At 26.7% G+C, this 11927-nt stretch overlaps 7 protein-coding genes across 7 annotated transcripts; 3 read left to right on the plus strand and 4 right to left on the minus strand.

The window, feature by feature from the left end:
- Positions 1-3: 3 nt before the first annotated feature.
- PNEG_00522 (hypothetical protein) lies at positions 4-1702 on the plus strand (the record flags this gene model as incomplete). Its single annotated transcript, XM_007874219.1, has 11 exons — positions 4-83; positions 126-173; positions 228-303; positions 345-355; positions 404-484; positions 525-598; positions 646-775; positions 820-910; positions 954-1124; positions 1171-1263; positions 1307-1702. 11 exons carry the CDS (start codon positions 4-6, stop codon positions 1700-1702), a joined length of 1251 nt encoding a protein of 416 aa, XP_007872410.1.
- Positions 1703-1784: 82 nt separating this feature from the next.
- Positions 1785-4304, minus strand: PNEG_00523 (hypothetical protein; the record flags this gene model as incomplete). Its single annotated transcript, XM_007874220.1, has 6 exons — positions 1785-2105; positions 2150-2575; positions 2621-2688; positions 2734-3087; positions 3133-3614; positions 3658-4304. The coding sequence occupies 6 exons, from the start codon at positions 4302-4304 to the stop codon at positions 1785-1787; spliced, it is 2298 nt and encodes a 765-aa protein (XP_007872411.1).
- Positions 4305-4362: 58 nt separating this feature from the next.
- On the minus strand, positions 4363-5959 carry PNEG_00524 (hypothetical protein). The gene is made up of 3 exons (XM_007874221.1): positions 5547-5959; positions 5486-5501; positions 4363-5441 (listed from the first exon to the last, which is right to left on the minus strand). The coding sequence occupies exons 1-3, from the start codon at positions 5830-5832 to the stop codon at positions 4748-4750; spliced, it is 996 nt and encodes a 331-aa protein (XP_007872412.1). The 5' UTR covers positions 5833-5959; the 3' UTR covers positions 4363-4747.
- A 138-nt stretch (positions 5960-6097) lies between these two features.
- Positions 6098-7154, plus strand: PNEG_00525 (hypothetical protein; the record flags this gene model as incomplete). The annotated part of the gene is made up of 3 exons (XM_007874222.1): positions 6098-6142; positions 6195-6379; positions 6428-7154. Exons 1-3 carry the CDS (start codon positions 6110-6112, stop codon positions 7152-7154), a joined length of 945 nt encoding a protein of 314 aa, XP_007872413.1. The 5' UTR covers positions 6098-6109.
- A 127-nt stretch (positions 7155-7281) lies between these two features.
- Positions 7282-8515, minus strand: PNEG_00526 (hypothetical protein; the record flags this gene model as incomplete). The annotated part of the gene is made up of 7 exons (XM_007874223.1): positions 7282-7407; positions 7453-7590; positions 7635-7802; positions 7843-8032; positions 8077-8093; positions 8138-8212; positions 8264-8515. 7 exons carry the CDS (start codon positions 8513-8515, stop codon positions 7303-7305), a joined length of 945 nt encoding a protein of 314 aa, XP_007872414.1. The 3' UTR covers positions 7282-7302.
- Positions 8516-8815: 300 nt separating this feature from the next.
- PNEG_00527 (hypothetical protein) lies at positions 8816-10092 on the plus strand (the record flags this gene model as incomplete). Its single annotated transcript, XM_007874224.1, has 6 exons — positions 8816-9042; positions 9096-9177; positions 9222-9350; positions 9398-9521; positions 9568-9750; positions 9800-10092. The coding sequence occupies 6 exons, from the start codon at positions 8816-8818 to the stop codon at positions 10090-10092; spliced, it is 1038 nt and encodes a 345-aa protein (XP_007872415.1).
- A 552-nt stretch (positions 10093-10644) lies between these two features.
- On the minus strand, positions 10645-11884 carry PNEG_00528 (hypothetical protein; the record flags this gene model as incomplete). The annotated part of the gene is made up of 4 exons (XM_007874225.1): positions 10645-10805; positions 10850-11110; positions 11157-11749; positions 11809-11884. The coding sequence occupies 4 exons, from the start codon at positions 11882-11884 to the stop codon at positions 10674-10676; spliced, it is 1062 nt and encodes a 353-aa protein (XP_007872416.1). The 3' UTR covers positions 10645-10673.
- Positions 11885-11927: the final 43 nt, after the last annotated feature.

Below are 11927 nucleotides of genomic sequence, written 5' to 3' on the forward strand. Positions count from 1 at the left end.
TTCATGACATATCATAATTTCTACCTTGATAATCCACCTAATTTTTCAGAATTGGCAGAAAAATATCCATCTTTAAAACCTTTGTAAGAAAATATATCATGATTTTTTTATCTTATAAAGATTAGTCTTGATAATCAATCTCATGTGAATTTCAAAAATCCAGCTGCATTAAGGTTTTTAGAAAAATAAAAATATACGATTATTATTAATGAGCTTTTATTAAATAGAGAAGTAACAAAATGTCTATTGAAACATGACTTTAAAATTGATATTTTTTTACATGAAAAACGCTTATGTCCACCTGTAAGTGATATGATTTGTTAAAATATAATAATCAAGATCAGGTACCCAACAGGTTTTTTTTTTAAATATATTCAGTCTCTCTATATATTAATATTACAAGATTTGCATATATTTTATGGATCCAAGAATTAATTGATTTTGTTAATTGTGATGAAAAGAAAAAAGTAGTTGCATTTGATATGTAAGAATCTTATAATTATTTAAAAGTCATTAATTTTCAGAGGGACAGGTTCAGTATGTATATATCCTCTTTTATGTTGTTCTCAAAGACCAAATTGGTTTTTCTATGCAACAGGTATTTTTTATTTAAATATATGGAAAGCATTTTTTTATCTTTTATAGATATTGATGAGCTTTCATTAGAGCTTGCTCGTGAGAATGTTAAAAGAAATTGTCTAGATAATCAGATAAAAATAGTTGATACAGCAAAATATTCAACCTTAATACCATTGGATGAATTAAATATATCAAAGTTTATTATTATTTTACATTGAAAACATATCTCATATTTAAAAGGATAGACTTTTGCATGTGTAATCCACCATTTTATGGTTCGGAAGAAGAAATACTTACATCTTCTCGACTAAAATCAAAAGAACCATTCAGTGTACTTTTTTTCAGAATTATGATTAATTGATAATTAATTATAGTCATGTACTGGTTCATTAATAGAAATGGTTACTCCTGGAGGAGAAGTTGCATTCGTTAAAAGAATGCTGAAAGAAAGTTGTGTTCTGAAAGAACGTGTAAATTGGTATACTACTATGTTAGGAAAACTTTCAAATGTTACGAAAATTATAGAGCATCTCAAAGAAATACAAGTTTCAATCATTTTTTTTATGATTATATATTTTTAAAAGAAATTAGATAAATAACTATGTTATAAATGAACTACCAGTTGGGGGCAATACACGTCGCTGGGTTATAGGATGGTCATTTACGGATATGAGAGCACCTAATGTTTTTTTTATATTTATTATTAACTATAACTAATCTTTTCCAGCATTATGTTCGACCATTAACAAAATCACTAAGACATTTAGGTTCGTCATTAACAATGGTAATTATTAAATTAGATACTACAATTGAGAATTTAAGACAAAAAATTTCATCTATTATAAAAAAATTTAATATTAATTTTACATGGAACAATGAATATATTGGAAATGGAGAGACTCCTGGAAATCTATGGTCAAGATCTTCTAGAAGACAAATTTCTAAAAAAAACTCTGAAAATTCACTAGACGTAAATTTCAAATTCCGTTTAGAAATAGTACCACAAACTAATGCAGAACATGCAATTCTTCTAAAAGTTTTGTGGATTAAAGGAATTGATAAAATAATATTCGAAAGTTTTTACAGCATGCTTAGACGAGAATTAAGGTCATTAAACAAATAATATAATTTAAAATGAATACATTATAAACATTTTTTCATAATCATAGAAAATGATCGATTTATTGTTACTTTATATAACTTTTTTAATTCACAATTCGATAATTTACACATGAAGTGCTCTTCTCTGAAATTTTATATGCATCGTCACTTCTATCTAAAAGACTTTTCAAGTCTTCATTAGAAAGAATTTCATCATCTTTCCCTTTTACAACAATTTTCTTCGCATCTTCAAATAAAAGCATTGAAGTTAGTTCCTCTTCATCATCTTTAGATGATATCGACATAAGCGATTTAAATTTTCCTTTTTGAATAACAAGCTTCTCAAGACATCGTTTTGAGTTAGCTCTTTCCAATATTTTTTCCTCAACAGTATTTGCAGAAACCAAACGATATACAATAACAGGCTAAACAATGAATTAATATGAATAAACAAATGAAAATCAATTACCTTATCCTGACCAATACGATGAACTCGGTCTTGAGCTTGAAGATCTTGCTGTGGATTCCAATCTGAATCAAAAATAATTACTGTATCTGCTACTGTAAGATTGATACCTAATCCACCAGCTCTAGTAGATAATAGAAATAATTTTATATTAGGATTTTCATAAAAATCCTCTATTTGTCTTTCCCTTTCATTTTGCTTAGTAAGACCATCTATTCGACATATTTCCCAGTTTTGCATATTAACTGCCCATAACTCGATAATATCAAGCATTTTTGTAAATTGACTAAAAATTAAAACTTTATGATTATCTTCAAAAAGAGTAGGAAGAAGACGTTGTAATAATAACATTTTCCCAGACATATTTACAATATTTTCATCAACCAAAAGCTTATCTGCATCAAAATAAGTATGAAAACCTATCATATACTAATAATTAATAAAAATATATACCAAACAAAAACAAATGCTTACAGGATGATTGCAAACTTTTCTTAACTGCATAATGAGATTCTGCAATTTTAACTGAGAAACATTATTTTCTAGGATCATTAAAATAGAAGAATAAAAAATAAATAAATAAATACCAAGATTTTCTTTATATAAGGACTTATGTTTTTTTTCATCTCCATTATACAACCATCTATCTAAGCTATCAGAAGATTCGTCATCCCTTAATTCACTATATGAAATCCTAGACCGATTTCTTCGAGGAACAGAACGTCTATTAATCTTAATAGATTTCGAAACACAAGAACTTTGAATATTTTGCTCTTCATTATCTACTCCTAAAACCTCATCACTAGTAAAACCACTAGAATGCTTTTTCATCAAAAAACTTCTAACATCTTTATTCAAAATAGCATTATAAAGTTCATTTTGATAAATTGTCATAGGAGAATAAAGGATATATTCCCTCTTCTTTGAAACAGACTGTTCCACTAATAATATATTAATTTCTAGCAAGAAAATAATTTAACGCAAACCATCAGCTTTTAAACGACGAAGAAGAAATGGTTTTAAAATACAATGAAGAGTAGATACAACATCCATACTTTTCAATAAGGTCTCTTCATCCTTTTTATCTTGAAATGCAGAAAAATCAAACCAACTCTGAAAAGAATCTAAATCATCAAAAATATCAGGCAAAAGGAAATTAAGCAAGCTCCAAAGCTCTGTTAAATTATTTTGAAGAGGAGTACCAGTTAACAACAATCGATTTGCAGAATCATAGCTTTTAAGTTCCCGTATCAATTTACAATTTAGGTTCTTAATACGATGCCCTTCATCCACTACAATATATTTCCATTGGTAACGCTTCAAATACAACTTATCATTCATAATCACTTCATATGAAGTTACAACAATAGGAAAATCAGGATGCATCATTCCCATTTTACTTTTTCGAAGGCTTGAACGTTCTTGTTTAGATCCATGGTACAAAAGAACGGGAATTTCGGGAGCAAATCTAAAAAAAATAAATACATTTCATCTAGTAAACATATGCTTACTTTCTAAACTCAAAAACCCAGTTACTAATGGTTGACAAAGGAGCAGCAATTAAGAACGGCCCATAAGTACCTTTTTCACGCAAAAAAGCTAAGAATGAAATAGTTTGAAGCGTTTTACCTAAACCCATTTCGTCTGCAAGGATACCATTTAAACCATTTTCATAAAGTGATGCCAACCATTCTACACCAGCGAGCTGATAATCACGTAAAACACATCCAGTAACTAATTTCGGTTGAGAAATCAAAGATAACGTCTTATCAGCAATATCAAAATCGTCTTTGGATTGATAACTTTCCTCGGGTTCACATAACGTTTCTGCAACTTTCATAGTAAAATAATCTGTAATACGACTTCCATGACCATGTTTTGACTTAGCTGTTTTTTTTACTGAAACATTATTTTTTTTGGAAACTAATTTATCTTTTTCTTTCTTTTCAGATACTTCAGAATGATCTAATAAATCTAAATCAGAAAATTCACTTTTGATCTCTTTTTTTTCTAAAGATATAAATTTCTTTTGTATTTCATTATCCTTAACTCGTTTTTTCAATTTTTCACTAAGAATAGATGTATAAATCTTAGATTTCTCTAGAAGAAATTTAAGTCTATCAATTCCTTTATCATCCATCACTATTTTAGGCTCCATTTTTTCCTATTATCATAGTTACAATCCATAACATCCATAAAAATAAATATCAACTTGTTCTTTCTGAGGCCCATCAATAGAACTACCAATCATCTTCATTTCCTCTTCTTTCATTGATTCTGTAATCAATGAATCCTTAATATATTTATTATCAGATGTTAATATATCCGATATCATAATCAACAGTCAAAAATACTTCTTTTATAAATATTCCATACAACTCATAAAATTTCCTATAATAAAGTAAAAAAATCAAAGATCCTGAAAAATTAATCTAGATAGATCAAAGCTAATTTCTTATATTTTCTATTTTTTTAATGTTTTTATTTTTTCGACAAGTCGTGTTAATTTGCTTTTGTAAAGAAATATAGTTTATAAGTATATAAAATAAGCCTTCTTATAAATGAATGTAAATCATTTATAGCCCTTGATTATAAGGTAATTTAAAAAATTTTCCATTTTAAAATAAACTTGTCAAATAATTTTGATTTATCTCTACAAGTGGTTTTTAAATAATCACAATTTTCAAAGTCAACTGAAAAGATCCCTTCGGTTTGACCAGCATCTCTTTCAAAAAAGACATTAAACCAGCAATGAGCTTTTAAAACATTTTTTTTAAATCTAGACTGATGATAAATTTCTACACAAATATCTTCCCTAGATATGAACTTTATAGTTGGTGTAAAAATCATTGTAGAATTATTTATCACTATTTCTGGAGGTAAAAAAGTATAAAGACAGTCAATTCTATTATCATCGTTATATCCATAAATTTTACAACCAATTTTCTTGTTCTCAGTAAAAATTTCAATTTGTGAAATTATAATATCTAATTCCTGATATTTTTTCCCCATTGAAACCCATTTTTCAACATAAAAAATATAGCGTTTCTGAGATAAAATAGTAATACCATTACCATGTCCTTTTTGAATTCGAGCCTCCGTAAATTTAGATAAAGCAGATTCTGCTGTCAATTTTTCTTCTGAGATCAAATAGGAACATGCAATTGTACCAGACCGTCCTTTTCCCGCTTTGCAATGAAATACTACCACATTATCATCAGAAGCATTCATATATTTCGATATAGAATCCACAATTTCTGGTATAATTCTAAAAGGAGGAGGTTCATGATCAGGACTATATATTTAATAAGTAAATATATCAATATAAAACCAACATACAAAGGATAATGAAAAACTAAAATATTAATAAACTAAAAAAACAAATACTAGCAAAAAATACCTTTAAAAAGAAAATCCTTATCTGAATATCCCGTGCCTTCCTTACAAAATTCAAAAATTACCCAATTTTCAGAATGCCTTTGTTCTAAAAACCGAAGAACATCTTTAAGATTATTTCTATAAATCCTTTTTGGAAATAACAATGTAGGAGCAGACATAACAATAATTCTATCTGTAATATACGCAAGATCCAAAGAAACCCCATTTCTCTCATCATAAAACCTTGTTCTAGGAAATGAAACTCTTGAACGAATACTATGTAAAACAAACTTAAATAAATCTATCATCTTTTTTTCTACTAAATAACCCTATTTAAAAACAAATAAGCTTACTTTATACAAATCAATATTATCTTATTTTTTTTTTTCCAAATATAAATAGAAAACAAAAAAAATACATAACATTTAACTTTATTTTAACCCTTTTTCTTTTAGAAAATTCCTAAGAAAAACAATATAAACCCTTATTTTTTAATATATTTTTAACCATTACAATAAATAAATTAGAAATTCTGGTAAAAAATCCGTTTAATCTTATCAATTATCAGTAAAAACTACTATAAAAATGGGTAAAGAAATGGAATTATTAAATTCAAAGGTATATTTTAAGATTTCTTATGATTATTCATAAATTTTTGTTATTTTTTTAGGCAAAAAAAGCATGCAAAGTACTCTTAAAACATGTTCAATCAATAGAAAAAAAGAAGGAAAAAGAGAAAAAACAGGATATTTTAAACTTAGATAAAGAAGATCTAAGGTCATCGTTGCCTGTATGGGTTATTTTAAGTACAAAAACATTCATTACAAATAGTAAAAAACTTAAACCTTCAAAAATGTAAGTTAATAAACTTTTATATATTTTTTTTAATATTTAAAACTTTAGAGTGTTAAAACATCCTATAATTAATCGAGATAGTGAATGTTGTATGATTGTAAAGGATCCTCAAAGAGTTTATAAAGATTTAGTTACATCGGCAAAATTAAATAAACGAGTTACAAAAGTAATTGGGATTTCTAAGTTGCGTAAAAAATTTAGATCATATCAACAAAAAAGGGAACTTAGGGATTCATATGATTTCTTTGTAGCGGACAGTAGGGTAATTTCATTACTTCCAAAGCTTTTAGGAAAAGCATTTTATGAAAAGAAACGACAACCTATTCCAATTGATTTGGCAACAAAATCTACACCAGAACATCTTTTTAAAGAGATAGAGAAAGCATACTCTTCAACATATCTTCATTTATCTCCAGGAACATGTACGAGTATAAAATGTGGAGCAATTTGTCAAACACCTGAACAAATTGCGGAAAACATTCAAATTATTACAAATACATTAGCAGAAAAGTTTGTAAAAAATGGATGGAAAGGAATTAGAGGTTTTCATATTAAAACAAGTGAAAGTATTGCTCTACCTATATGGCTTTGCGAAAACGTTTTTGATGCAGATGTCGATAAAGTTAAAGAAATAGATAAAATAGTTAATGATAAAAAAAGAAAAGCCAATGACTTAAATGAAGAAAACCTAAAATTAGAAGAAAATATAGATAACGTTCAATCTACACAAAATATGCATACAAAAAAGCATCGTAAAACTGCAACAAAACTATAAAAATAAAATAACAGACAGAAATCATCATTTACAATAAAAACACATGAAACAGATTAATTTGAAAAAATCTATATCAATACAAATAATATTTGTATTAAGTATCTAAAAAAACTAATCGTTAAATATATATTTTAAAGTTCTATTTTCCTTAGAAATTATCTTTTGTCTGCCATTGAACTATGTGTTCAGATCTCGTAGAATTTACAAAATATTTTTTAACAATGTGAATAAAAGTTTCATAACCTATTTCCATCTAAATAAATTAATTAAAAGGAAAACTTCAAAATGTTATACATACATGTTCTCCAGGAATCGTCATCTCTACAAGTGCTTTCTTATCATCAAGATATTTAAGACCTAGCCAATCTTCCTTATACAATGCAGTCTCTCTTAGATAAATAATTTTCTCCTCAATTTTGTCATAATCATTAAAATGCTTTTCAAAATTAACAATAATAAAATAAATAAAAACGTCTTTACAGAACTTCCTTTAGGTATAATCACATGATCATTTTCAAATTGAACCATAACAAAGCTATCCAATAAGCCAAGATTTTTAGCATATGTAGCATTTTTAATTTCCTTTTCATTATTAATATCAGGTAAAAAAGGATTATATTCAAGGTATCCGTTCATATCACTAGTGTCCTAGAAAAATCAATTTAATACTTTAAAATAGAGAAATTACTCTATAATATTGTGCAACAATAACATTTTCTTTGACCCAATAAGACAATAAGCTATGTTTTATAAAATAATCCAGTATTTTACAAACATAAACATTAGAGGGACAATAAAAACTCGATATTCCATAATGTGGTGCGCCAAATGTAATCAAATTAAAAACAGGTGGCGTATTATACCGTTGAATATACGCTCTAAGAAAAATTAATTTTTTTTACACATTCCCCGGATAAAAAACCTCAAAAATAATCCTCCCTACTATAATAAGTTATATATTTCATTAAGTAAACATTTATTACTTGACTAAAGCCAATTGCATTAAATCCATCTGCTAATTTAGGATCATTTGATAACTGCTCCGCTACCAATTTAATCTTTACTCATCCATAAACAATTTTGTCTCAATTACACATCAATAACCTTACCTGTTCATTAACATTACCAAAAAACCCATTATTTCTATCACTTAATGGATTTTTATCAAGATATATAGAATGTACATAAACATTTAATGTTTCAGATAAAATTTCAGATAATTCCATAATTTCTGCAGAGTTATAACTATCTCCTAAACCATGCCATAAAACAACTGGTAATGTTTTTTTTGAATCTTCTTGTTTATTTTGTAAAACAGCAAAAACAAACGAAAAAAAAACAGACCATAAATATATAAACATTATTCAAGGTAGAAAATCTTTAATAATATTTTAAAGCCTTTACTAAAATTCCTTAATATTTATGTATTTTCTTTAAAAAATTATATTAAGAGTTGCATAAAAATAAGTTAAAGCCTTACGATATTACCTGATTTTTTTAGAGCTGTCTATAATTTTTTAAAAGATTATATGATAAAATAAATAAAAGAAGAGATTAATAATACAAGACTAATAATAAGAATATTCTATAAGGGATTTAGGTGTTTTAAGGGAAATTTCTGTTTTAAAAGAAAAAAATAAGAGAAACTAAGGATAATAATTATGAGTAAAAAAAAAATAAATGATTCTACAAAAAATACATCAAAATATCCTTTTAATGAAGATAAATATCCGGTTGCTATTCAGCTTTCATGGCCATATTTTTCTACAAAGCAAGTTGCATCTTTATCATCTAGTTCTCGATCATCATCACTATCTGAGAGTAAAGAAACACAAATTCGATTTCAGGCATGTGGATGGATATATCTTGTAGGAAAATCATTAAAATTGTATAATATTTACAGTTTTTTTATATAAACATGAACGTTAATAAAATCTACAGTCCTATACGCACGATTGGAACAGCAATGATTATTTATCACCGATTTCATTTATTTAATCCTATCTCAGAATTTTCATATATTGTAGGTTATGTTTTTTTAAGAAAAATTATTTATTTGAAAAAAAGGATACAGCAGCTACATGTTTACTTGTAGCATGTAAAATAGAAGATACGCCGAAAAAAATAAAAGATATTCTTATAGCAGGTTACAATATAAAGCATCCTAATGGTCCAGATATATCTTTTGAAAGTCATGTATTTTTTTTAGATATATTAGGAATATAAAACTGATCAATTTTAAGATAATAGAAGAACAAAAAAGACGAATTATTGGTTTAGAACGAATGATTTTAGAAACGTCTTGTTTTGACTTTCGACGACGTCACCCGCAACCGTATATCATTAAATTTGCACGACATTTAAAACGTAAAGTGTTTTTTTTTTAATTAGATTTAATACTTATTGGTAAAAGTTTCTAAAGAAATAGCTCGAAAAGCTTGGGATATAACTATTGACTCATACAAAACATTTTCTCCTATTAAATTTCCTCCTCACTGTATTGCTTTAATGGCACTAGTTCTTGCATCAATATTACTAGAACAACCCTTTGAAGATGCATACGAAAAACTACTAGTAAAGAAAGAAACACTTGTTGGTCAGTATATTTCTTCTATAGTTTTTTCTTTTATTTATATCTTTAATAGATGCTTTATATGATATTCTTGATTTATATATTCATCATCGACATGTTACTCTCGTAGGACATGATACAGACGTTAGCAAATTTATGATCATTCAAATTTCTCTCAATAAATTTCACAAACCTTCAGGAGTATCTTTAAAAAATACAATTGCTGATATAGAATTTTTAGCCCTTCCATTTAGAATAGGCATTATAGGTGATAAAGGAACAGTACGATTTATTTTGGATCATCAACGCGAAAAAAAAGAATCAGAAGCAGCTAGAATCAAGAATGAAATAAAAGAAAAAGACTAAACCAATTATGTATTGGTTATTTTATATTTATCGACTTTTAATTTTTAATGATTTTATTTATAAATATCTAAAATTTAAATACAATATTTAATATTTACTTTTATAATACCAAAAAGTATAATGACAAATATCTAGGATCTATAAATTGATAAGTTTTTTTTGAAAAATTAGATCATAATAAACAATACTATTTTATAGTTAATAAATATTAATAAAAATAATTTTAGATAAATATTTAACATAATACACTTTTAATGAATTGTATTTCAATGTTATTATATATATCATCCAAAAACAATTAGACTTAGTCTTTTAATCATTTAACACTAATTCATAACCTATTCAATTAAAAATTAGAATATTATTTTGCTTATTATTTTGAATTTAACAAATAACTCAACCCGATTTCATCTTTATAATAAAAGCGTGTAAACATATCTAATATTACAAACCCAAACCCAGAATATTTCTTAAAACTAATTCTAATCAAAAACTCCGAATATAATGGTTAATCAAGAAAAAAATAGGGTAAATATAAAACTCAATATATCAAATAAAAGATTTGAACCTATATAATTGCTTCACACTATAACCTCTCCATAATCTATATGCACAGGAGTATATATTTCTTTATTATTCTCAAGAGTTTTGCTAGGAAAGTCAAATCCTTTTGATTCGTATAGATACCATGCTTTAAGAGCATCAACAGATGCCTATAATAACTTTAGCTGTCTAAAATAATGCTAAAATAAAATACCCTATATTTAGCCTCTTTTAAACTAGATCCATGGCCTTCTCCGAGCTTATCATTTCCAGAATATACACCTACTACAAATAAAGGTGCACTACTACGCCTACCCGTTTCAGCAATTAATCGTGATACAGGAGGATCCAATTTTTGACGAGAACATAGTACAGATAATTCTCTACCAGGCTGCTCAAAAGAAAACATAGAAGATATAGAAAGATATCTCGAGATTATATGATCATTAACAAACTTCTTAACAGTTGTAAGTCCCTGAGAAGTTAACAATATATATATATATCATTTATATCAAGCTTACACAATGCAAATAAATCCCTCCAATAACTGACAATACCATTCTAGAAACAACTTTTTCCAAATGCTCATAATAAGTAGAAGATGAATAACCATGTGGCAATCCCTTTCTTTTAAATACAAGTCTTCCATTTCTTGCTTCTGATAAAACTTCAAAAAAAACACTATCAAGCTCATTTTTTGAAGAATTTGGAATAACATTAACTTCTTTATTACTTGTTTCAAGACCCCACTCTAAACCAATTTTTGCTAACGCTTTAGTTCCACAATATCCCCATAATGTTGCTTTCATAATCTTATATGGTAAACGAGGCCAGCGAACCATCAAATATTCTGATACAAAATACTCCGTAATACATGTTCCAAGTGTAAAAAGATGCCGATTATTCGGAACTGATCCTAAACCATTTATAACTCCAAAATCAAGAAACGTCTTAACAAGTGTAACATTAGGAAATTGAGGCCCTAACTTTAATCGAGCATGAAGAGCAAACAATTTAGCTGAGACTTCATTCATAAGTTTAAAAATATCCTCTTCTTTTTTATTCATATTTCCTGACATATTAACATTTATTTTCTTTTTTTGCAATGTAGACTCTGTTTTTTTAAAATTATTAACATTTCAATATCTAATAATAAAATAAATTCAGCCCTACCTAATCTCCTCTGAATATTCAATTGACAAAAGATAGTAATAAACCCTTTACTTTTCATTAATATTTCTTTATACATTTTTTTATCGGTTAAGATTTAAAAATTATTTAACATTTAATTT

The sequence above is a fragment of the Pneumocystis murina genome (assembly GCF_000349005.2).
Source record: "Pneumocystis murina B123 chromosome Unknown supercont1.1, whole genome shotgun sequence".
Taxonomy (NCBI): domain Eukaryota; kingdom Fungi; phylum Ascomycota; class Pneumocystomycetes; order Pneumocystales; family Pneumocystaceae; genus Pneumocystis; species Pneumocystis murina.